Here is a 23,064-nt window from a genome sequence, read left to right on the forward strand (position 1 = left end):
TGTACAACAGGTGAGTACCTTTGAAATATGGGTATCTTAACATCTAGTAAATATGTCAAACTGTGAGTTTGTGATTTAAAACATGAACAAAGACAGGGCAGTAAGGAGTAGAGGCGACTCATTTAGTTAAAAATTATGTTGTCCCAACAGTTGGACTAGATCACGCTCAAGCTCCACCAAAACAGCTTGATTTCTTTCATCATAATAAGACACATAACAAGTCGTAACAGTTTCATTATGATTTTTAATCAGTGAATATAATGTTGTTGCAACACACATGTACAAATGATTGAACACATCTAACAGCACATACTGGTGTCTGAATTGGCATTATGTCAACACAAATGAACAGCTTAGCAAGACTGTTTCATTGCAGGTGTGAAGAGCTTGTCCCACACCTCCACCTTCATTATGGCCCGGCCCAGTGGAGACATACCGGCCTTGATGTCCAGGTAACTGCCCTCATAGGTGATGCCTGAACCATTTGCCTTCTCCCGGACGAAGCCCTTCTGATCTTTGCCGTAATACATCTCTTTGTACAGAGCCTCGTCACACTCTTTGCCCTTGTTGTAGATTCCGACAGCAAACCAGTTCTTGTACAGATTGTAGTCATAGGGCACTGAGAACATGATAGCCACTGTCTCGATGGAGCCCTTCCTACTCCTCTCATACAGGTCATAGGTCAGGACACCCACAGCACCAGAAGCTTTAGCACTACTTTTGCTGAAGTTGCACACCTCAGTTTTCATTGAGCGCACCGTGGGTTGTGGTGGGATATGGGTGTTGCCACTATCCAGGAAAACCCTTTTTTTTAAAGGAGTGAGGAGATAATTAAAGTAAGAGCCAAAGCCAAAGCATTTTCATATATAAAAAATAAAATAAATAAAACATTTTAAAAATTTTAAAAATCTAATCTCAACAATGCCCACTTCACATGCACAAAGTTACACAAAATAAGACTTGGGAACTTCCCAGTGCTATAGTCTTCTACTGTTGGATTTGGCAAGTCTTGCACTTACTTGGGGTTGGCTAGGCAGTAGTTTCTGGTGAGGTTGGTGATCTCGATGGTAACATTTCTTCGGCTGCTGAGGTTAGCTGCCACAGCCTCTGCTGTTTCACTCATTCTGTTTTATTGCATAAAGGTGTGAAAATTACACATCTGCATTGCAGTGCAGTGGAGTAGTTCAACAGATTATTGTTAACAGCACCTATAATACAGATGAATGGTGGTGAATCTTTCTCAGATGCAATTCACTGAGTCATATCTGTCAGTTATTTGCACAATAAAGCCCAAAAGTGTAGCATAGGAATAAATTGGCTTACCTGTGTAAATCACTGTTGCGTTGCTTGCACAGACAATGTCAGATCTGAAACTGTGGGCTCAGTCCTCAGATCACTCTTGTCGGGGAATGCATGACACTAGATTTCCACCCAAAACCTGCCTCCACCACAAGCACACACCTACTCTGTTTTGTTCCACCCTTGATCTCCCTCCTCCTTCCATCAAGGTATGCAGAGAGAGGTATGGCGGCAAAGGGTGTTGACAAAAACAACACACTCCTGTCGCCTTGCAAGGGCATGAAATTGTCTGTTCAGTTTCCGCAACATTGCACCATACAGCAGTGTCTACCACAACCACACCTGTTAAAATGTTATGTTATTGTTACTGCCCAAAGAGGGGAGGGTCGGGGGGGTTAAAGTGTGAGAAACCTTTGCATAAAAAACTTTTGCAGATTTGAATAATACTGCAGCCAATGAAATAAATGGATCCAAAATAGATCTGGGATATATAGACTATAATGCAATGTGCAAATAAATGTGATCTGGGATTCTGGATACCATTTCTATATCTGGTAAAAGTATTGTCTTTTCTTAGCTTCAAAGGTAAAAGTAAAGGGATGCGAATTTCTGAACTCATTTCACTGTTGTGTTGTTTGCATCTACTTGCTTGGCCATTATATCCACATTTCTATGACTGTTTAATGACCATTTCTCCTGAGAAAGTATGTTATGAATGCACCAGTAGTAATCCCGGCAATATCATCCAAAATGTGATACATATGTTAAGTAACTGAAATTAACAGAAAAAGGTGTCAGTGTTTGAAATAATAATATGTTTGATATTATGATGTATTTTCAATGCAATCTGAAATTAATAGATCATTTGTGTTATTAGTTATCTGCTCAAATAAACAAGGACACAAAAAATGTCAGGGACAAGATATTGATGATACTGTTTATTTTATTCATTTAGAGCACCCAACAGACAAACTGTGTTTAGGTTTACAGATTTATTTTTTCAAATTCTGTTCCAACTTGCAATGATAACCTTCAATGAATGATACACATCTCATTCTTACAGCACTGCAATCAGTCTCATCAGTCCAGCTTGTCAAAAAGCTCCAGCTTTATGATAGCCCTGCCCTCATTGGACATGGTGGCTCTCACATCAACCATCCTGCCAACATACGTCACACCTGAGCCGTCGGCCTCATGGCGCACAAAATTGGTGAAATCCTTATCATTGTACATGTGTGAGTAAAGCTTCTCATCGCAGGCCCGTGTGTGTTCAAAGATGCCCACCCCCAGCCAGTTCTTGTAGAAGTTATAGTCGAAGGGCACTGAGAACATGACAGCAATCACCTCATTGCAGTGGCGCTTGAGCATGTCAAACAGCTCGTAGGTGACGACACCCACAGCCCCTGATGCTGTGTTGTCGTCCTTGGTGAAAGAGCACACCTCGCTCATGTTGGTGCGCACAGTGGGCTGAGGAGGGCTGTAGCAGAAGCCACTGTTCATGTACACTCTAGTGGGCAAAAGAGGCAGATGTTTAAATGCAATCATGAATAACTTCAGGTATTTCATAGAGAGCATCTAAATTATAAATGCTGGTGATCAGAAATTAATCCTGATCTCAGCTTTTTATCAGGTCACACACAATGAAATGAAAATATCAAAACAAACAAAGCAAAGCAGCTTTGACAATTTAGCAAAATCAGCATTGTCTTACAGTAACTCTTACTTTGGGTTGACAAGACAATAGCCGGAGGTGACATTGGTGATCTCTATGGTGCAGTTGCGGTTGGTGGTGAGAGAAGCAGCATGGTGCTCTGCAGTCTCAGGCATGCTGACGGCTGGTGCAGATGGCTAATAGGAGTAGAGGCAGAGAGAGGAGCTGTGAGAAAACAGAAACACCCCACACTGCACAACTGTGGGTGATAAACTAAGTCCTTCCCATAACTATTGCATGGTCTCTGGAGAGTATGCCTCCAATATTCCTTCTTAAAAGGAATTCAGATGGACCATCACACATCACATTACATTACCACAGTATTTCACCTGGACTATAGCACAAAACACATCTCAAATCAGACTACCTGCATACATTTCTTTCTCAAACCAGTGTTAACTTAAAAAAAAAAAAATACCGTCTAATTAACTCAAAGTATACTTACTTACTTTCCTTAAAGTCACACGCACAGGATAGCAGAGAGAACTCTGACAACAGCTCCAGGTTTGGTATGGAGACAAAAGCAAAGTCACACCCCCCCTCAGAAACACAGTCACACCTCACTTCTGTCTGAGCGAAGGTGTGTCTGCAACTGTTGAGAGCTTGTTTTTTCATTGTTTTTCAGTAGATTGTGAAATGCATGTCACATAAGGTAAATGATTCTGTTTTCACTCAGTAAAGTTATAATTAAAGTTTGTACTGTGGAAAATAGATAAAGGATGATCAGGCATTGTTGGCATAATTTTAGTGATGGTATTCATATGATTACTGTCATATGGGCCTATATCCAACAAACATGTACAGTTAACAAAACTGTATGATGAGCTAACATTGGTAGTGCAATAATGTAGTATTTATGTGATAGTTTTAATGCTGAGTTGGCTTTTCATGCTCTAGCAAAGTGTGTGTTTTCTTGCTAAAGCATGTACACAATGGAAAATTTTGACAGACACAAGAATGCTGTTTCGTCTAAGGTGAAAAAAAATGACAGATCTGACGATTATTAAGTGACAAGACTGCAATGAATGATAAATTGCAAAACGCTCTTTACATAAGCATGGGCTGGACCAGGCTGGCTGGCCTGTTGTCATGTAAAAAAACCTGAAAGTCAGCATGGATTTGTTGTGTTTGCAAGCGCACGCCTTAAGTGATGAATACCTCTGTTGATGACTCATTTTTTGGGCCAAGTCCTACCCTCACACATCACATCACCTGAAAGAACTAAACATAATATATCAATTGGGTGTGTGGGAATATATTATGAATTCAGTTTAGTCTCTATGACACTGACAGTTATTCTGGTTATTCTGGTCTCAAAAGTACATGAGGGGTCATAAAGTTTAACTGGCATTACCAAACTAAAGCATTTGGTGGTAATGAAGTAGGTTAGGCAACATTTGAGTGCACGCATTAATCAGGATCAGTACATAATCAACTTTAAATAGATTATATTTGGTGAGGCTGCATGCATTAATTCATGGTCTTCACCTGCCTGTTCTTATTCACAGAGCCTTTTCCAGCATGCACCGTGTGAAACGCAGGGATATGCCCTAAACATGTCATGAATCCATCACCGGATTAACTCAAATACTGTATTACATTCACAATCTCTTTTACACATACAGGCAATATAGTCTCCACTCCACTTGAATTGCATGTTATTGGTCTGTTAGAGTAAAAGTGTCTAAACGCCACACAGAAAGCGCAAAGCCTGGGAATCAAATTCAGGACCTTCTTGCTGTGCTAGCCGCTGAGCCGTCGTGCCGCCCTCCATGCATTAATTAAAAGGATAAAACATCCAATTAAAATGTCCACTTCAAGCTATACTAAATGTGCATCAAGTGCATGCGGGGGTGGTGGTGGTGGTGTTGGGGGGGGTCTTACAGACTTCAATAGGTTGGTTGTCCAAAGCCACAGGACAGTAACGTTCTATGCCGGCAGCAAAGTGGAACCCTCCTGCCCGCTCCTATAGTCATCTGTCAGGCCTTGACAGTGGCACTGACTCAGCCACCACTGGCTCTTCTCCCTCAGTGTGGCTCAGAGTCCCTGCAGACGATGACACAGTGCTCCTCCTCGCTGCCGCAGCCGCAGACATTTACATGTCTCTGTGTTTATATACCTCGAAGGGACTATACTGTCCTAGGAGTGTACTGTGTCTCATTTATATTGTATGTTTAATATTTCAGATCTTCTTTGGTGTTCCCAGCTCTTGGAGACATTGGATGTTTTCAAAATTTCTCTTAAACGTAAAACAAAGTCAACACTTAGCACTTCAGCACACAGCACTATTTCTACACCAGAATGTAAACAAAAAATGTTCACTCAACGGGGCTTCAAGAGGCTCCCCTGTTCAATGGATATTAAAGCATGTAAACATATTATTGTTATAACTGCAGACTGAGACCAGTTGGGGGCACACTAGCTTTCAGTATATAGAGCTCACAACATGTTTTCAGCTCAAACCCAGTCACAGTTTGAGGCAATGCATGCAGCCAAAATATCAATATGTTTGTTTATGAGTTCCAGCAAAAAGCTGTTCTCAAACAGCCAGCATCACCTTGATTAGAGGCGAAATGTGAGCTACTGTTTTGACTTTCAGACACAAAGTCTTTGGCCTTAAAATTGTTTCTGAAATAACTTCTTTTGCCACAGATAGACTATATGTTAAAAAAAAAAAAAAATACAGGGACAAAAACATTGAACAACAAATTTCCCTTCACTGGACTTTGTCATGTTGATTGGATCACTTAACTGGTAGAAATGGTGTCTTACAGAGCAAGTGGTGTGATCTTACAGGTAAAAAATTCCTTGGATACCTTTATATTCTGTGTCAGAGTTCCTGTGTCGCCTGCAGACATCGACCCTGTAGCTTACATGCAAATTTCCAAAAATGCAACTGCATGCAGGGTTACACAACAATACAAGAATTGTGACTGGTGTGCTTGGCCACTTCATATTTTCTTCCACTTCCACCATGGAGTAATAATAACTTGACACCACATGTAGCATTTGAACAGTCTTTACAGAGAATGACCAGTGCAGAACTGCACATTTTCACCATCACTACAACGTGGCTATGGCAACAGTTCAATGCATAAGGATAAATCCTGGGATAAGTCCTGAACTCGTGACGTTCACTACATTCCAGGAGCTACTTTGTGATGAAGTGCTGTAATTTATTTCACTGGTTACCCTCAAAACATCTATTCCTACTTCAGTGCAGTTGCTTTTACCAAAATGACCTTTTACAACCCACAAGAGATGGGGGTTCTCTATACTGTGCATTTCATGTGCGAGTGGAGGAGGTGATGGCGACTGTAGCAGGTTTTTGCTGTTGAGAAAAAAATGAAAAGACTGCTATGCTGTGCTCATGAGTTCAAAGCTGTTGAAGCAGAGCTTGCATTTTGCATGCCATGAACAACAGAGTCACAAAACACTAGCTGGAGTAACCGGTAGTTCAGCTTCATGCTTGTCTCACCGGTGCAAAATGGTCAACCCTTGCCTTTACTGAAATGTAATTACCATCAGTGCTATCAACCTACATGGTAACTGTGCTCGAAATATCTCAGCAATACCTAATTTTGTCTATTTTCTGCTACTCATCTTCAGGACTGAGAGAAACACACCACTAAACAAGAAAATGAGCCATAAAAAGGAAGGTATACTGCCAGTAGCTTCTAATAGTGTTATAGGGTTTCTCCTGTGGCAGCTGCTGTAATTGTTATTACTGCAGGTGTTATAGGAAGAGTCAGCTATTGCTATAATTTTCAGCTTTTAAGATGTCATATATTGGTAGCACCACAAATGTCCAAAGCACACAACAACATTGACAACATACCAGCGATGGCAAACAGGCTCCATCCTGCTGCTGAATCAGGTTCCACCCTTGCTGTTACCATTAGCTTTTTAATGTCCCATTTGCTGTTAAGGACTTCCCCAGTATAATATGCATGTCATGGTCTAATGTGGCACATCTGTCAGAGATTTTTGATATCGTAAATATTAATATGACAGACAGGGCTGCTGCTTTAAACAGTTGTGTAACTCACTCAAGCACTGTAGGCCAGTACCTTGAACTGCTGTAGGATTTCATGTTAGAAGATATAAGATATGAAGCCTTTATTGTCATTGTATAGAATACAGGGAAATTAGGAGTGCTACTCTTGAGCAGTGCATTAAAAAACACAGGGAAACAAAACTAAACTAAATAAACAACCACAGCCAATAAAATATGTTCTAAAATAATAAACAAAATAAATACAATATAATAATGTTGTATTAGAATATGTAGTTGCATTAGAATAAATGTGATTTTTGCACTAATTTGCCCTAGAAAGACAGTCATCATATTGCATGCTGCTTACTAGAGTTTAGTGTGCTTATGGCCCAGGGAGAGAAACTGTTTTAAAGTGCAGTGATCTGTGCTTTGATGGTCCTCTAGCGCCTACCAGAGGGCAACAGGTGAAACAGGTGGTGTCTCAGATGAAAAGAGTCCTTTGGAATGTTTTTGGCTCTGCCGAGGCAGCGGGAGATGGAAATGTCTTCCAGGGAGGGCAGGAGGGGCAGCCGATGATTTTCTGTGTGGTGCTGATGACCCTCTGAAGAGCTCTCCTGTCGTGCTACACTGAGATGCACCAGTACACTCTCGATGGAGGAGTGGTAGAAGGCCACCAGCAGCTTTTCTCCACAGCCTGCTTATCCTGAGCACTCGCAGGAAGTGTGGTCGCTGCTGTGCCTTCTTACCAACAGCAGCCGTGTTTGCAGACCAGCCGAGGTCCCCAGAAACGTGGGCTCCCGGGGATCTGAAGGTGGCAACCTGCTGATGTAAAGACAGGCAGGGTGTGCTCTGGTTTTCCTGAGGTCACTGATGAGCTCCTTTGTTCTGGTGGTGTGGAGTGTCAGACTGTTTGCTGAGCACCACACTGTCATTTCTGCACCTCATCTCTCTAGGCAAACTTGTCTCCCCCTGAGATAAGTTCAACTACAGTGGTGTCAGCCGCGATTTTGATGATGGTTTTGGCGGGGTGGCTTGGAGTGCACTCAGATGTGTACAGAGCATAGAGCAGGGCTATTCAACTTCATATAATAATTTGTCACTGAATGACTACGGGTAAGTCTTAATCTCACAGTACAACATTAACAGATCTATTACTACATAAAATTAAATAGCCATGTGCATCTCTTTTCTTTTACTTATTATTATTATGGTACCATAATAATCGATTCCAGCCAGCAGCCCATCCATACAAATAAGTAGGACGGATAGGGCAAGGATCTCCAGGAAGCAGGTCCACACCCAGAGATCCTCAGGGACAAACGTTGTCTGTTACAACCGCAGTCTGCTCCCGGGAGAAAGGAAGCGTACTGCATACTTATCTCATGGCCACAAATGAACTAAATCATGGGAACAATTTAATTAATTTGAGGGAATGAGTTATACCTTGTGGCCGCGAATTAGTATATTGGGGCCTCAAAATATTTTTTTTTATCTCCTCTCTTTGCACTTCCTGGGCTCTGTGTAATACAAATAAGACAACACAGGATCAAAGTTGCTTAAAGGTGCGACAAAAAGTCATGATACAATGTGATATCAAGGGTATGTATGTATGTATTTGTGCATCTAGGTAGAAGGCACTCAGTATCCTGTAGCACAGGAGTGTCTCGGCAAGAGAGATCCACATTTCCAAGAAAATTCTCCCCATGGTCATATCAGTTTCCTCAAGTTTCTTCCTAAATTCTATACACTTGCAAGAAAAATCATTAGCATACCTTCAACCAGCAAGGAGGAGCCAATCAGTGAAATCAGCTTATGCTTCTGCTTAGCTGGCAGAAAAACTTGTGTCTCATGAGACTGCATGCCAAAGGTTTAAAGGGAATGTTGGTGCACTCTCTACAAAATTAATGTAATTACACATAATGGTAAAATTATCCACTGAAAAAAGAACAAAGCAATATTAAATCTATAAGTCCAGAGGACAACAATTTATTGTGTTAATTAAAAAGTGCATCCATTTATGAGTCTTTTAAGCATGCCGCATTAAATTACACAGTGCTATCTCTAAGTGCTATCATTAACCTGTGGGAATCTTAGATCTTCATAATATTTACTACATCCTAAAAATAACAGTTATTGCTATAAAAAAAAACTTATAAAAAGTATCATTAAAAGAACAATCATTTCATGATTGCAAGGAACTAAAATGTATGCACTTTATGATATGATTCAGTGAATCTATGAATTCAGTCTACAAATGCAGTTGTGAAATGGACTGAATATGCGAGTGTATGACTGCATTTTCTTGTATAGCTAAACGTTATTGAAGAATTGTGTATACATCTGTTAAACAGTCTGAGTGTCTTCATTTGGTGTTAGAGAGTGGATGGTTCATAATGTGTGTGTGTTTGTCTAATTAATGTACATGTGTGTTAAATGTTTCTGTAGTGATAGCTCTGTGAGTCTCTGACTGTAGCTCTCTGTTTTTCCTTCTTCAAAAAAATGCTATCCTTCTGAAAAGCATCTGTGGCATGCTCGTTCCTCCTTGACCCCAATTCCTCAGTGAGGACTTTCACCTCGAGCAGGTACCTTTGCTTACAAATGCTGCGAAGGGACGAGAGGCTGTACGTATCACCAAACATCCTCAGACCCAGATGTTTCCTCTGTGCTAAAACCAACATGGAGATACGTTGAACAATTAACTTCCTCAGTGTTCAGCTCTACTTGCTCCATATTCCTTACTTTGCACTCTCTGTCTGGGAACCCATTCCTGCATTTAATGTATTTAAGAGCACTGGACTGATGCAGTCATTATGTTTAACAATGCACAAGAGTCATGACTGCCATCTTTACGTCAGCCACTCCTATTTCTGAGCTGAGTGCGGTTCCACTCGGCAGGAGGTTTGCTTGCAGCTTGGTTCTGGTGTTGTTTTTAACACAGCACCACGGGATTATTATGGCCTTATTGCCTCTGTCATGGTTGAAAGGTCAAATTCTTGCTTACTCTGTTTCAGTAAATGCAAATTCTATATCAGTGGTGTGTTACTTCAAATTTTTCATGTTCAGAATGTATATATCTATAGTAGATACCCTTTTTTTCCATCTCCATTTACATTCTCTGTTGTTTCACTGATGCATGCAAGAAAGAACGATTCCCTTGGTCCTACTGCGAGGGAAATTTGCCATCCACCCACCAGTCGACAGTTTATTTACATTGACATAGGATGTGTCAGCACGTAGTCAGCAACTGTGTTTGGGTACATTGTGTAAGCAATTAGTCAGTTTTCAAATTGTGTATGTAAATGAGGCGGCTTGGTCGCCCATCGTTCGGTAATCGCTGTGACAGCATGTGAGCTGCATTCCAGGGAGTATCTTGATATGACATCACATCATCTATGTTTATCCAGTTATCTGCTAGCATGAGAAAAACACATCACCAAGCAACATAGGGCACGGAAAATGCAAGGCACAGTGCAAACAGCTGCTCTGTAAAAGTGTGTTATTTGCTTTCCAGCTGATATAATCAACTGTCATGAGCTAATGTTCGCCTGTCCAGGGGTACAACCTGATGACACTGGTGATGCAGGAGAGCTGAGAATAACTTGCTGCATTTCTCACATGGAAAAGCTGACCATCAGGAATTTCCACTGTGCACAAAACAGTGATTACTTAAGAACTATTCAGAAAAGCTTACGTTACATTAACATGTTTCTAATCAACATATATATTATGTCGTACTGTAATTTTAGCCAATTTGGTTACATTTAGCCGCCAAAACTGCTCGGTTAAGTTTAGGGGAAGCATGGTTTCCACAAAATAACGTACATATGTAACATTTGCAACATACCAACACCACTGACTCTTTGCTCTGGATTCAAAGAGGAACTGTGTGACCCATCCGCCACCCTGTCTGCCTCCCAGAGCAGACTTCATCCTGAGTGATAACACACTGCCTTGTGATACGTTACAAACATAATCAGCCCACAGCACCAAGGGAACGTGCAGCTTAGCGGTATGAGAATGTAATTTTATTTTTTGTTTTGGTTCTTGGCCTTTTGTACATAATGTTATGCAATTTTTAGTGTTGATGCAATTCCACCTTTTCCTGCACCACGACAATAGGGATTCAACATTGATTTTTCAATAGGATTTGCTCAAGGTCTGTGGAGTCACAAATATGAGACTCCAAATTAAAGGCAAACCCAACTTTCGGGGGTTTCTGTGTGAATACGGGGCACCTGAGCAGTGATATACTGGTGCAGAGGCTGTAACAGTTTCAAAAAATTCCAATCATGTTTTTAATCACTTCATGGCACTGAGAGAGCCTTCTCAAAGGAGCAAATTGCTTCTTCTCGATAGCAGATGCAGGAGGTTGCTTGAGCCTAATCCTTTTGGACCTTAAGTGTGGCATCTTGCCCAGATGATCATAATTGACCGCCTTGAGCAGTGAATGCAGCTCTGACTCAGAACTGAGTTGGCTAAAATCCTATACCTTTCATATAGAAAGCTCTGTGTTACAACAGGCAATTCTTCATCTTTGGACAAATATCACTTGTGGCGTCCCTCAGGATTCAATTCTAGGGCTTATCCTTTTTTTACCCTCTGCGCATTCCCACTTGGCAAAATCATTTGTAGACATATTGGTATCTCTTTCCGTTGCTATCCAAACAATGTCCAGTTTTACATCCTGTTAAAACCTGGTGACAGTACTGCAGATACAACTAAGAGCTGCTCTGCTTCATCATGTTGGATGTCTTAAAACATTTTACTTTTTTCTGAAACACTCTTTCCTTCTAGCTCAAGAAATTGTGTTCTAAAGGATCTTAGTCTTTCCTGAAATGCAAAGCCAGAAAATGACAAGAAATCCAAAAGACATTTTTTTTTTCTCTCAACACGTTGCCAGTTAAATATAGCACTGATTTTAAGATTTGACTAATCCTGAAGCACTAAAGGTTAATGTGACTGTTGTTACTGTTACTGTCGCCTCATATCTCCTTTTTTATTTGAATATGCAGAAGCTTGCCTTTTAAATAAATAAACAAATAAACAAATGAATTTTATCATTTTTTATCCATTAGGCAGTAAGGTCTCTGTTGAAACATTTTTCTCCATCATATTGAATAGTTAGGCATCTGACTTTAAGGTTGAAGTGTACTGTGTCATTAGCCGGAGCGACTCAGCAAGAGAGCACTGCTTGAGGTGTCTGACTCAGTACCAATGCCATGTCCTGTGACAATAGTGGCATAAAAAATGTGAAGGAGCGCAGAGGACTCATCAAAACTACTCTCTGCTCTCATTACTCTCATCAACACTTGACATTGTGCAGTGCACGCATGAATCCATCATTTTTTATTAATCATACTGAGGGCGGACGTGTGTGCAGTTGACTCAAATGTGACTTTGGTTTGTTTTGTGTTTAGTTAAGTTAGTTGATTTAAGGTAAGAATGCAGTTATATCTAATGTGGGATAATATACAATACAGGATTGTTTGGGTAGTTAACTGAGACATGCATATTAAAGGTGATGCATCAGATTACTTGTAAAAACACATAATCAGCTCATCAGGACAAGAACACTGGTATCCATGTCTTTGGCACTGGCTGCAGTGCCGCCTGGCCACCGTCATAAACTGGGTTTAACCAGCTAAAATAGTAATCACTACACAAATTCTCTGACTTCCTTGTTAATGCATTCATTCTTTCATTTATTTTCATCATTGTCTGTGACTCCCAAACAGCACAAACTTCATGGTGCAAGTGCACAGTACGATTTGTTCAGTTTGTTCAGCAGTTCAGCTGCTTGCATCAGTTATTATCTCAGTGATTGAATCTGACATCTCAGGGTCGGACTGAACAAGCTGCTCAAGCACATGGGCAGTGCCACCTTTTGGTCCAAAGACAGTACAAATGTGAATAATTTGTTCACTCTATTCATTGAGCAGCTCACTTGTATGGGTTACCGGCTCATCTGCCAAGAGAGTCTCATAATAATTTGTGAAATAAGTGCACACTCTAAAATATAGATTACATGGACACAAATTTTGAGAACATTAACTTTATTCACCATAAAGTGAATTATGTGACAATAGTACCGATTGTACAGGCCATTTTCCCTTGTTCACCACATGAAAAGGTGAGCTAATGATTCAATTTAGGAGAGTAAACAATTTTGTTAAAGATCATTCCATCATGCTATTTCAGCGGCAGACTCTTAAGTGTTTGTTGTCATGTTTCCTTCCTACAATCGTTTTGTTATGGGAAAATAGATTTCCCATATTTTGTGCAGGAAGCATGTAGACCTGTATCCTTATTTCATGAAATTTCAAAGCTCCATTTGCTGCATCAAATGTTTCAAACTGAAAGAGCGACAGAGCCAGTGGTTTAAGCAGTGACACCTGATCAGAAGACACAGTGTGAGTAATCTGTTCATTCAGTGGGCTGTCAGTTCGCATAATGAATAAATGAACCATTTTGACAATGAGTTGAATTTGTACACTTCATATTTGCCAAATTTAGAATAATTTGAGACACGACTTGAGCAAACATGTTGGGAGCTTAAAGTAAGTCAGGCTTAGTTCAGTTAACCTCTTATTTTATTAGAATATTAGACTTGTGCTCAAAAGTTGTACTTTTTAGGCTGCAAGCTATTTGTCTTGTTGTGATAGTATTGCTTGTTATTCATTATGTTGTTTGCTCAGCTGGGAAGATTTGGAATCAGGTTGCTGCCCAAAGTGCTGCTAGATACAAAGCTGTCAGTTTCTAAAGATATTTTTCTCACTCTGTTGTCATTGTCTGATTCAAATGAATGTGTCCTGAATCAATCCACTGCTCTCGAACAACCCAAAGCAATCAAGTTGATTCAAATACTTTGTCTTCCTATCCAAAGTTGCTGGTTGTCAATTCAAGTTCAAGTGTATTGGGCTAAATACATGGCTGTTCAAGTTCTTGGATGATCAGAATATGCCCCTTCTTGAAGATTAATGAGATAGGCCTCTAAAAATTCTGAACTGCCCCTTTAAAGTTTGGCGATATTGTGAAGGTCACAGCTTGACTGACCACAGATGCCTGGAATCATTCCAGTGTACAAGATCCCCCGCTATACACGCACACTCATACACGCACACGCACACACACACACACACACACACACACACACACTCACACACACACACACACACACACACACACACACGCACACACACACACACACACACACACACAAAGGAAGATAAGGGAAAATATACACATTTTGACCTTGATAAAACTCAGTGTAGACAGTATCAGTTCAACTTGTGAAAACACTTCATTGGTCGTATTTTTTGTCTGTTTGCCTGCCGACTGTTAGATGTCCCCTCTTAGGTCTCCTGGTATTTCATGACAAAATAAAACAGCTTTTTAATTAAGTGTGCGCAAACAATGCCCACTGCTTCTGCATAATCTTCATAGAGCAGGCTATATGGCCAAAGGAATGCAGTATATCAGTTTTAATGGTACAAGCTGATGTTATTTGTCAAAGGAGGTTCCCTAGAGGTTTGCCCTGATAAAAGTCCCTCTCATTCAAATAAACTTCCCTCAAGTCTTTGTCCCCTTCTTTGTCTTAAGCTCCCAAACAAAAATCTATCAGCACGAAGAGGAATCCCTTGGGTTTCTTCTTGCCTCCTCTCTTTATCTCTCTCTCTTTCTGTATCTTCCCTTGCTTTTCACATCTGCCAAGAGGAAAGTGCCCCCCCCCAACCCTGACTCACATGGTTAGTGTGAGTGCATGTTGCTCACTCTCTCCTCCCCTTGCTTCTTCTCTTTTTTTCACTCGAGCTGTCTTACTCTCTCCCTCCTCCTTTCCCTCTTACTCTCTCTCCTCCTCACCCTCTCCATCTCTCTCTCTCCTTTTGATCACTTTCGTCCCCTCCTTCACTCTCTCTTCCTGACTCCGGCACAGCGCTGTCACTCACTCACACACATACACACACACAGAAGCTCTCCCCGCGTGCCGTCCTCAGAGATCCTCGTTGTGTGTGTGTTTCGCCAGGTGGACGTGGTGCCTCACTCCCTGCAGTCACCATTTCCACCCCGGAGAGTTCCACGCTGGCAGCGCAGCCCCTTCCCCGGCTGAGCATCGGGCGGAAGACCCTGGTGGCAGCCGCTGTGGGGGTCATGCTGGTCCTGGTTCTAGTGGTCCTCATCCCTGTGCTGGTCAGCTCTGTTGGCACTGGCAGCACAGATGACAGCGCCAGCCACTACGAGATGCTGGGTACCTGCCGCATGGTGTGCGACCCCTTCCCCAGTACCGGCACCACAGGCTCAGGTGCACAAGTGGGCACAGATACTGTCACCACGGGCCTTCATCTGGACAATGAGGGGGACGCCCTGAGTGACCACAGCATTGGCCCGCCGCTGCCCACCTACAGTGCTCATGGGCCACAGGGCAAACCAGGGCGTCCAGGGAAACCTGGACCCCCAGGACCACCTGGAGAGCCGGGCCCACCAGGACCTAAAGGACCACCGGGAGACGGAGTGGACGTAGTACGGACAGGGGTACTAGGTGTAGGTGGTAAAGGGACAGTTAGCACAACCATCTACAGCACCACGCCTCGGGTGGCATTTTATGCGGGACTGCGAAACCCTCAAGAAGGTTACGATATCCTGAGATTTGATGATGTGGTGACTAATATTGGTGATAACTACGAAGGCGCCACGGGCAAGTTCACCTGTAAGATTCCTGGTACCTACTTCTTCATCTACAACGTGCTGATGAGAGGTGGAGATGGAACCAGCATGTGGGCTGACCTGATCAAGAATGGCTTGGTGGGTGGCTGTTTTAACTCTTTGGATGCACTTCTCTTCACACTAACACCTCCAAACACATGATTTTGCCTCATTATTTAAGTTATTTGAAATGCACACTTTTGAAAAAGAGACTTTTACTGACACTATAAGTTCTAAAACCATCAATCCCTGAATCATGCACTGGGATGAACCCAAATCAAAATGCTCAGGGAAGAAGGCAACCAGTGTGCTGGCAATCTAAATTGAGTAGTCATGCATTCATGTGTATCATAATTTTAGGTCTGGTTTAGTCTGGTGTTATAGTTCTGTATAATGACAATGCACAGTGGCAAGCTGCCAGCTTGTGTATCTGTGCGTATTACACATCCAATGATGTACACCATGAAGTGAGTGCAAACAGTGCAGCGCTATCTCAACTCCGCACACATCAGAACACAGCCTGGGGTACTGTGTAGTTCAAAGCTGGTGTCCTTTGAAATACAACATGGCTCATGGAACCATGATGTGCTGGTAAGCATTACCAGACTACCTGGCCAACCTTAGCCTTTTAATATCAAATCATGACATTTGCCATATTCATGGATAATTTTCTAATGTCTTTTAAGCCCTAGGTGCTGACATTGATCAAACACCATGTAAATTTGAGCCTAGACATTTCCCTTCAAGCACTTAAGCCAAGGCTGCAACAGGCTTTGTATTGTCAAGCTTGATGGGCAGTATTTTTGCAAATATGGATTAACATTGAAAGGTTTTTTTCAGCTTTCTCTGGCATGACAGAGGACAACCCATTTCTGTTGATCAAAGTATGATTTGGTCTTTGTGTGGCAGCAGATTATGTTGTGCACAGCAGCACCTCTGGCCACCTGCATCACAATATTGCACATTGTTTGGGCGGAGGGAATCGTCAAGGTTACTGGTCATGATGGAGGGTGGAGGGTGGGAGCGAGAGAAGGCTTAGGCTGTGTTGCCCTCATCTCTGACATCCATCAACATGCTGTCATCCATGGCTGAACCTCTCCACTCAGGCCCTGCGGCCCCATGACATGCGCTACCGTACTCCGCTGGCACTAATTAGAACTCCATGCCGCCATTTTGGATCTCAGTTTGTTGGGAACCTGTCCCCACAATCTTGTTGAAGGGGGAGATTACGCTTTTATGGTTTCTCTGGTGAAGATGCAGCGTAGCAACCAACCTGGCAACCCAGGTCATTAGATATTAGCAGAGGCTTAGAGGGGATATGTCTTTCTGTGACCAAGCAAGGCAACCCCCCCAGAGCCAAAGCTCTACTTTTTAGTATCACAGACATGTGAAAGAGGTTTTGGCGCTCTGCTCTGGATTAACACCACTATCAGTTTTTAAAGTAATTAGCCTGTGTTGACGCAATGACACTTCAGTATTGGGGACGCATGGGATTTTCAGCACTCGGTGTTGAGATATGTGCAAGTAAAAGTGAACCATTAAGCAAGTATGCACTGCCATCCCTCCTCAGAGGCAGGCTGATTCAGGCCTGGCCCTTTCAAGTTGAGTCATGGGCTTTATTCACCGTGGAGAAAAACAAGATATTTGCCACAGGGGACACACTTTACACAAACACTGTGGTATCGCAAACTTTTATTTAGCCCATCTTTCTCACAAATACCGCATTTTTGGTCCATGCATACATTGCAAACAAGTGTGGTCACTGGTCTGAGCCAAGAGAATGTGTCAGTGAATCAACAGCTCATTAAAATGTTTGTCTGGATCATATTAATCATTTTCCCTCACATTGCTATCCACTTCAGTGACACCATCTCTTGGTATTATCTTTTGTGCTAGCTTGCCGATATTATTTGGTATGTTACTGTTAGATTAGGTGTAAGCATCTCCCTCATACACATTACTTATTAGGCCAGGCAAGAAAACAGCCTTTTCCCAAAAAATAATGGCACACACAACCAGGGCAGTCCTCTGTGTTCCATCATCTCAATTTTCTTCACTTTATTTGTCCTTTTCTGTCTCTCTGTCTGTGTTTCTCCCTGTCTTTCTGTGTGTGTGTGTGTCTGTGTGTGTGCCCGCGCGTGCGCACGTGTGTGTGTGTGTGTGTGTGCACGTCTGTGTGTGTGTGTGTGTGTGTGGTCTTATTCCAGGTCAGGGCCAGCGCCATTGCCCAAGACCAGGATCAGAGTTATGACTACGCCAGCAACAGTGTCATCCTTCATTTGGACGCAGGCGATGAGGTTTTCATAAAATTGGACGGGGGCAAGGCTCATGGGGGCAACAGCAACAAATATAGCACCTTCTCAGGGTTCATCCTCTATGCTGACTGAGGACTGGACAGGACATAGGCTCAGTGGTGAAAGGTCATGGCCAGAAGACATTCTCTTCTTGTCTTTCACTTGCCTCTCACAGTAAGGTCGATGTTGCCCATAGCCACCGATCCACAGTCAGATGTTTTTTTTACATACCTCTATTGTTTAAGGCCAGGAGTGATGCAGTAATTAAGGCTATGGATCTGTGGTTACTGGTAACTGTCCATACTTCCATTGTGATACAGGGTGCCTATGCTACTTTTTGTGACGGACAAGCAACGTAAAAGTGACAGTCACTGCAATGTGTCATGCTGAGGTGCAGCAACAGTTTTGACAGTGCAGATGCTTCACCGTCATGTTTGTGCTGTCATTTCATATTCCAGTCTGCTAATCCAGCAGTCATGTGACTGCACTGTACGTTTGTTATGTGCTACATTAACTTAAGATTAGGTGTTTGTAAGGTAAGATGTTGTGCTTCAGTGACTGGGGTAACATATTTTGCCATGAGAAACACTTAAATGTTAAATGTTGGTATCAGAGTGAGATTATGATTCTGGACGGCAGACAGTGTCATAAAATGTCTTGTGTCTCAGTGTAATGATTCGGACAATCATGTCATAGTACCACAATATATTTGGCATATTATTAGTGTTAAACTTTAAACTGTAAATTTAATATTGAATTTTGATGTGCAACCACAGTCAAAGCAGTATCTCTGCTGCACATACATCCTACTGTGTGTGTATTAAAACTCATATAGCTGTTGGTAGATTGTTGTGCAATTATGTCATTCGTGTGAGAGATGTCTCTTGTAATTGGTAATGCGCTCATTTGTAAAGCTTTATTCAATTTGCATGCATGTAACATTTCTTATCATGTATGATTCCACAAATGAGGATCGATAAAGAAAAATACAGTCATTTAAAACAAAGTGATGGCTAGATGTGGATGTTAGGAACATCTAATGCTTGTTTTTTTTGTTTGTTTGTTTGTTTTTTTGGTTGGTTTTTCTGTTTTTATTTACTTTTTTTTTGTTCTTAAATGTCTTTTTTTCATAATAAAATACGTTTTTTGCAATTCCTCTCACATCACCTGAGCAATGTCACTTGCTTTATCTATTTGCTGATCAGTTGTTCTGATCACTCCTTTTCTCCCGAGCCCCTCCTTTCGTCCAGCAAATGTTACATACAAGAGGAAGCTACAACGACAGCACAGCTAGAGGCAATCAAAGCAGAGAAGATAGCTGAGGAACAGGGAGAGAAAATCACAGCTGTTAAATGCCAAATGACTCAAGAGATAATTGTGTCTCACAATCAAAGCAGAGGTATATTTTTTTTTTCTTGTAATGGGTGTGGTGACAACGCATTAAAGTGATAGTTCAGAATTTCACACATATCGTGTGAGGTGTTGGTCTATGTGAGTGTAATACATCCACCAGGTGTGTCTCATTAACTCCTTTCCCGTCATGAGAATGAGAGCGTCACCATGAGCGTGCTGCGCCAAAACGAATGGAGCAGATAGAGAATGGGGGGGGGAAAATGTGATTTTGAGTGGCGACACAAAGTTGAAAAATTGTTTTAAAGGACGCACAGCACTCATTTGTTTCGGTTTCACTTTCAGCACTCTTTTCAGACCCTTGGTGTCCAAAATAGTGGAGCTATTTTACGACAGAAAATACTTCTGCAGGGGAAAATACTAAAAATTGTGTTGTTTTCCGGGCTTTATCTAGTCCATTCGTTATGGGGCATTTCACTCCCAATGAAGCTCTCGTTCTCAAAACAGGAAAGGAGTTAATGAACCAAACTTGGTGGATGTATTACACTCACGTCTACCAGCACATACCAACATATCTGTAAAATTCGGAACTATCACTTTAAGATGCGGGGATACAAGGATGTGTGTTCGAATATATCATGACAAAGCTTAGATCAGTGTTGGGAAGTAATCCAGGGCAAATTAGTCTCTTCTGTGACTGTGACACAAATGTCACAGACAAGAAAGTGGCTTCAAGGCATAAACTGTAAAAACCAATATATTTTACTGTTTTGTTAAGAGTCTACTTTGATATTACTGGACATAACTCCCTCTTGACATGGGCCACGGAGACTCCATAAGTGTCCCTTACATGGTTTGACACTGCAAGTTAGAGTTCAAGAAAACAAAATTTTACAGGGGTTTACTAACTCTTAGTATTGAGTTACTCTCATTCCACGGAAATATGAAAATATTCTCATTGTGATTCACTCGCTTCTCAACAAAATGCCAGGTGAAGCTCAGTTAAGTTCCTGAGTTGTGCAAGTTGGTACGATCTAAACAGTTCATGGATGGGAGGAAAAGAGGGTAAAACGCCATGCTTTGCAGTGTTAGTGCCCCCTGAAGTCTGTGTAACTGTTTTATCTGCCGAAAGCCAAGAAGCCTTCAGGTCCAAACCTCGGCTCGGAAATCTTAAGACAGCAGAATTCCTCCAGACACAATTAAGGTCCGTACCCAAGCAGAGGTCACCCGAGCCACGGGGCAGCCAAACACTAGCACAGGCTGTTTTCTTCTTGCAGGGTATGTGAGCACATCGTCAAATTAGCGACTTCATGTCACAATGTCAAAGGCAAACGCCGGCGGTCCGCGAGGAACAGCTTTTACCACTGAAACCATCGGAAATGAACATTGATTGGGAGTCTGCGACATCTGTACTTTTCTTTAAGTGCCTGGGGAGAAATCTCAACTGCTCAAGACTGAAAACCATTATTATAAAAACTCTTAAAAGACAACAAATGTTGTGACATTTAAAATGCATTTTACTGTGTTGCTGTGACACTACATTAGCAGAAATAGCTCTTTCAGAAGCGTTTAGTCAATTCACTCAGTAGAGCATGACTTCATTGGCAGGAACCCAAGAGTCCTGTATGTCTGAGTGTACGCCCTCTCTCTCAAAAGGGAATGTGCATAGCTGTGCCAATATGTTAGGAAATATTATTAACTACTGCACAGTCGAGACAAAAAAAGAACCCCCCCCTCTCATCTGACTAATACTCATCTGACTAATATGAGAGAGGGCAGAGACATATGGAGAAATTCTCTTGGCAGGAACCGTATTTGCCTCATCTTCCAAAACCGGGAGTTATTCACTCAAGGTATTGTGCTGACCAAAAAAAAAAAAAAAAAAAAAAGACAAACACAGAAAAACTCTTCCTCTGGGGTGCTTGAATTTGACGGTGACTTAGCTGAACAACCTACCCAACAGGACGGTCTGGGGCCAGTGTTTTAATTTGTGATGAAACAGCATCTGGACTGTACACGGCGCTTGAACCTTTGACTCACATTTCATTTAATGTCCTCCCTGACTGTAAGCAGGTCCACCGTTTGAAGATAAGTATTCCTCTGAGATGCGCTCTAAGCTGCTTTGTTGACGTAAGCTTCATCTCTTGGACTCGGCTGAGGGGATATTCGAGATTGTCTACTGTACCCCTTTTCATCATGTGTAAGAAGGGGGATTTGAAAGATTATGTCTCCACTGCAGACTTGTTTTAATTCAGGTAATCTCCTGTGTATGCAAACGTAAGTGAAGGAAATTTAGATTCATTCACTCCCACCTACTCCCTATCAGTAAACTGAGATGGCTTCAGCTTGACATTTGCAGGGGCCAATTGGTGAGGCATGAGTCTTATCAGGCTACTCCAGAGTGTGTGTGCGTGTTCGCGTGTGTGTCTGTGGGCGTCTATGCGTGCCGATTGTGCCTGTCTAAGTATGGGTCAGTGTGCGTGTGCGTACGTGTGTGTGCTTCTGTGTGTCTCTCACAGTCTCCCCGATGCAAGAGAATGCTAGGCTTGGTAAAAGTACCGCCTCTGAAATGTCTGATGTGACGTTAATGAGCCCTTGGTGCTGTTATCTTGAGCATCCCTACTTAACTCACCAGGGGAGATCCAAATTAGCGATAGATGCTGTAACTGTCTTGCTAAATTGTCCTCCATGCTCATGTATACATCCTCCATCCCAACGAAGAGCCACCTGCCCACTTTGAAATGCAAGTTGGTTGCACAAATACACAATTATTGCATGAATGTGCACACACTCCCACATTTACTTGTGTACTTTTGACACAACACAATAAAAAAAAGCTATACATCCTCACTGGTTGCACAATTGTCTGACACAGCCTGTTTAAAGCTACAATCTGTGCTCGTGTGCACTCTCTCAGTGCTGTGTAAGAAGTTTAACATTTCTGACTGCAGATAGTTCCTCATTGCAAGCTTGCGCTCTCTTTGAGCCAATACTGATCCACTGCCAGGAACAGTCATACAAAAAATTTATTTTGTGTCATTTTATAATTGGAAGTGGTAGAAATCCATATCCAAAGCACCTTCAATATACCATTAATGCTTTATTTTATATTGTCAGAAGGCGTGCAGGCATCCAAACAGCAAACACAAATTGGAGCTCTAAAAAAAGACATGCTACCTACAAACCACATGTGCCCTGGTGTGCTTTGGTGGGCACACACAAAACAGAGTTCAGGGAGACAAAAATCTATGGCTCCTCCACACTGCCAGCCTGTCAATAATTACTGACAGTGAACAATACCTTGCCAGCTGCTCTAGCATCCGCGTCAAACCCGTCATCTGACGGGTCACCACGAGTTCAAGTTCAAATTTATTTATAGAGCGCTTTTAAAAAAAACGAAACCAAGTTTGTTCCAAAGTGCTTTACAACAAAAGAGCAAGAAGTACAAGACAAGAGAGCAGACACACACCAACTTTATAAATAAAGCACAGAGAGACAAGGGAATTGAAGATAAAACAAATACAACCACAAATGAAAAGCATAATAAAAAAGATATCCAGATTGAAAAGATAAATAAATAAATTGCAAAATCTGACAGGAGGAGACCAAAAAATAGGTTAACGTTTCTTAAAAAAAAAAAAAAAAAAAAAAGAACAGACTCTGCTGACCTAATGTTAAAGGACTCGCCTGCTATACCAGTCCTATTTTGACTT

The 23,064-nt window shown here is 41.8% G+C and overlaps 3 protein-coding genes across 4 annotated transcripts; 1 reads left to right on the forward strand and 2 right to left on the reverse strand.

The window, feature by feature from the left end:
• Positions 1-226: 226 nt before the first annotated feature.
• On the reverse strand, positions 227-1,457 carry LOC115378303 (DELTA-stichotoxin-Hcr4a-like). Its single transcript, XM_030078507.1, has 3 exons — positions 1,324-1,457; positions 1,020-1,124; positions 227-804 (listed from the first exon to the last, which is right to left on the reverse strand). The coding sequence occupies exons 2-3, from the start codon at positions 1,121-1,123 to the stop codon at positions 354-356; spliced, it is 555 nt and encodes a 184-aa protein (XP_029934367.1). The 5' UTR covers position 1,124; positions 1,324-1,457; the 3' UTR covers positions 227-353.
• Positions 1,458-2,224: 767 nt separating this feature from the next.
• LOC115378304 (DELTA-sagatoxin-Srs1a-like) lies at positions 2,225-3,581 on the reverse strand. Of its 2 annotated transcripts, none has more exons than XM_030078508.1 (3): positions 3,456-3,581; positions 3,023-3,147; positions 2,225-2,806 (listed from the first exon to the last, which is right to left on the reverse strand). In XM_030078508.1, exons 2-3 carry the CDS (start codon positions 3,124-3,126, stop codon positions 2,380-2,382), a joined length of 531 nt encoding a protein of 176 aa, XP_029934368.1. In that variant the 5' UTR covers positions 3,127-3,147; positions 3,456-3,581; the 3' UTR covers positions 2,225-2,379. The 2 variants fall into 2 exon arrangements, with proteins under 2 accessions (XP_029934368.1, XP_029934369.1); XM_030078509.1 differs by having other exon boundaries at positions 3,460-3,580.
• An 11,364-nt stretch (positions 3,582-14,945) lies between these two features.
• On the forward strand, positions 14,946-19,085 carry c1ql1l (complement component 1, q subcomponent-like 1-like). The gene is made up of 2 exons (XM_030078510.1): positions 14,946-15,806; positions 17,915-19,085. Exons 1-2 carry the CDS (start codon positions 15,156-15,158, stop codon positions 18,092-18,094), a joined length of 831 nt encoding a protein of 276 aa, XP_029934370.1. The 5' UTR covers positions 14,946-15,155; the 3' UTR covers positions 18,095-19,085.
• The last annotated feature ends 3,979 nt before the right edge of the window (positions 19,086-23,064 follow it).

Source organism: Myripristis murdjan, chromosome 19 (assembly GCF_902150065.1).
Source record: "Myripristis murdjan chromosome 19, fMyrMur1.1, whole genome shotgun sequence".
In the NCBI taxonomy this organism is placed as follows: Eukaryota; Metazoa; Chordata; class Actinopteri; order Holocentriformes; family Holocentridae; genus Myripristis; species Myripristis murdjan.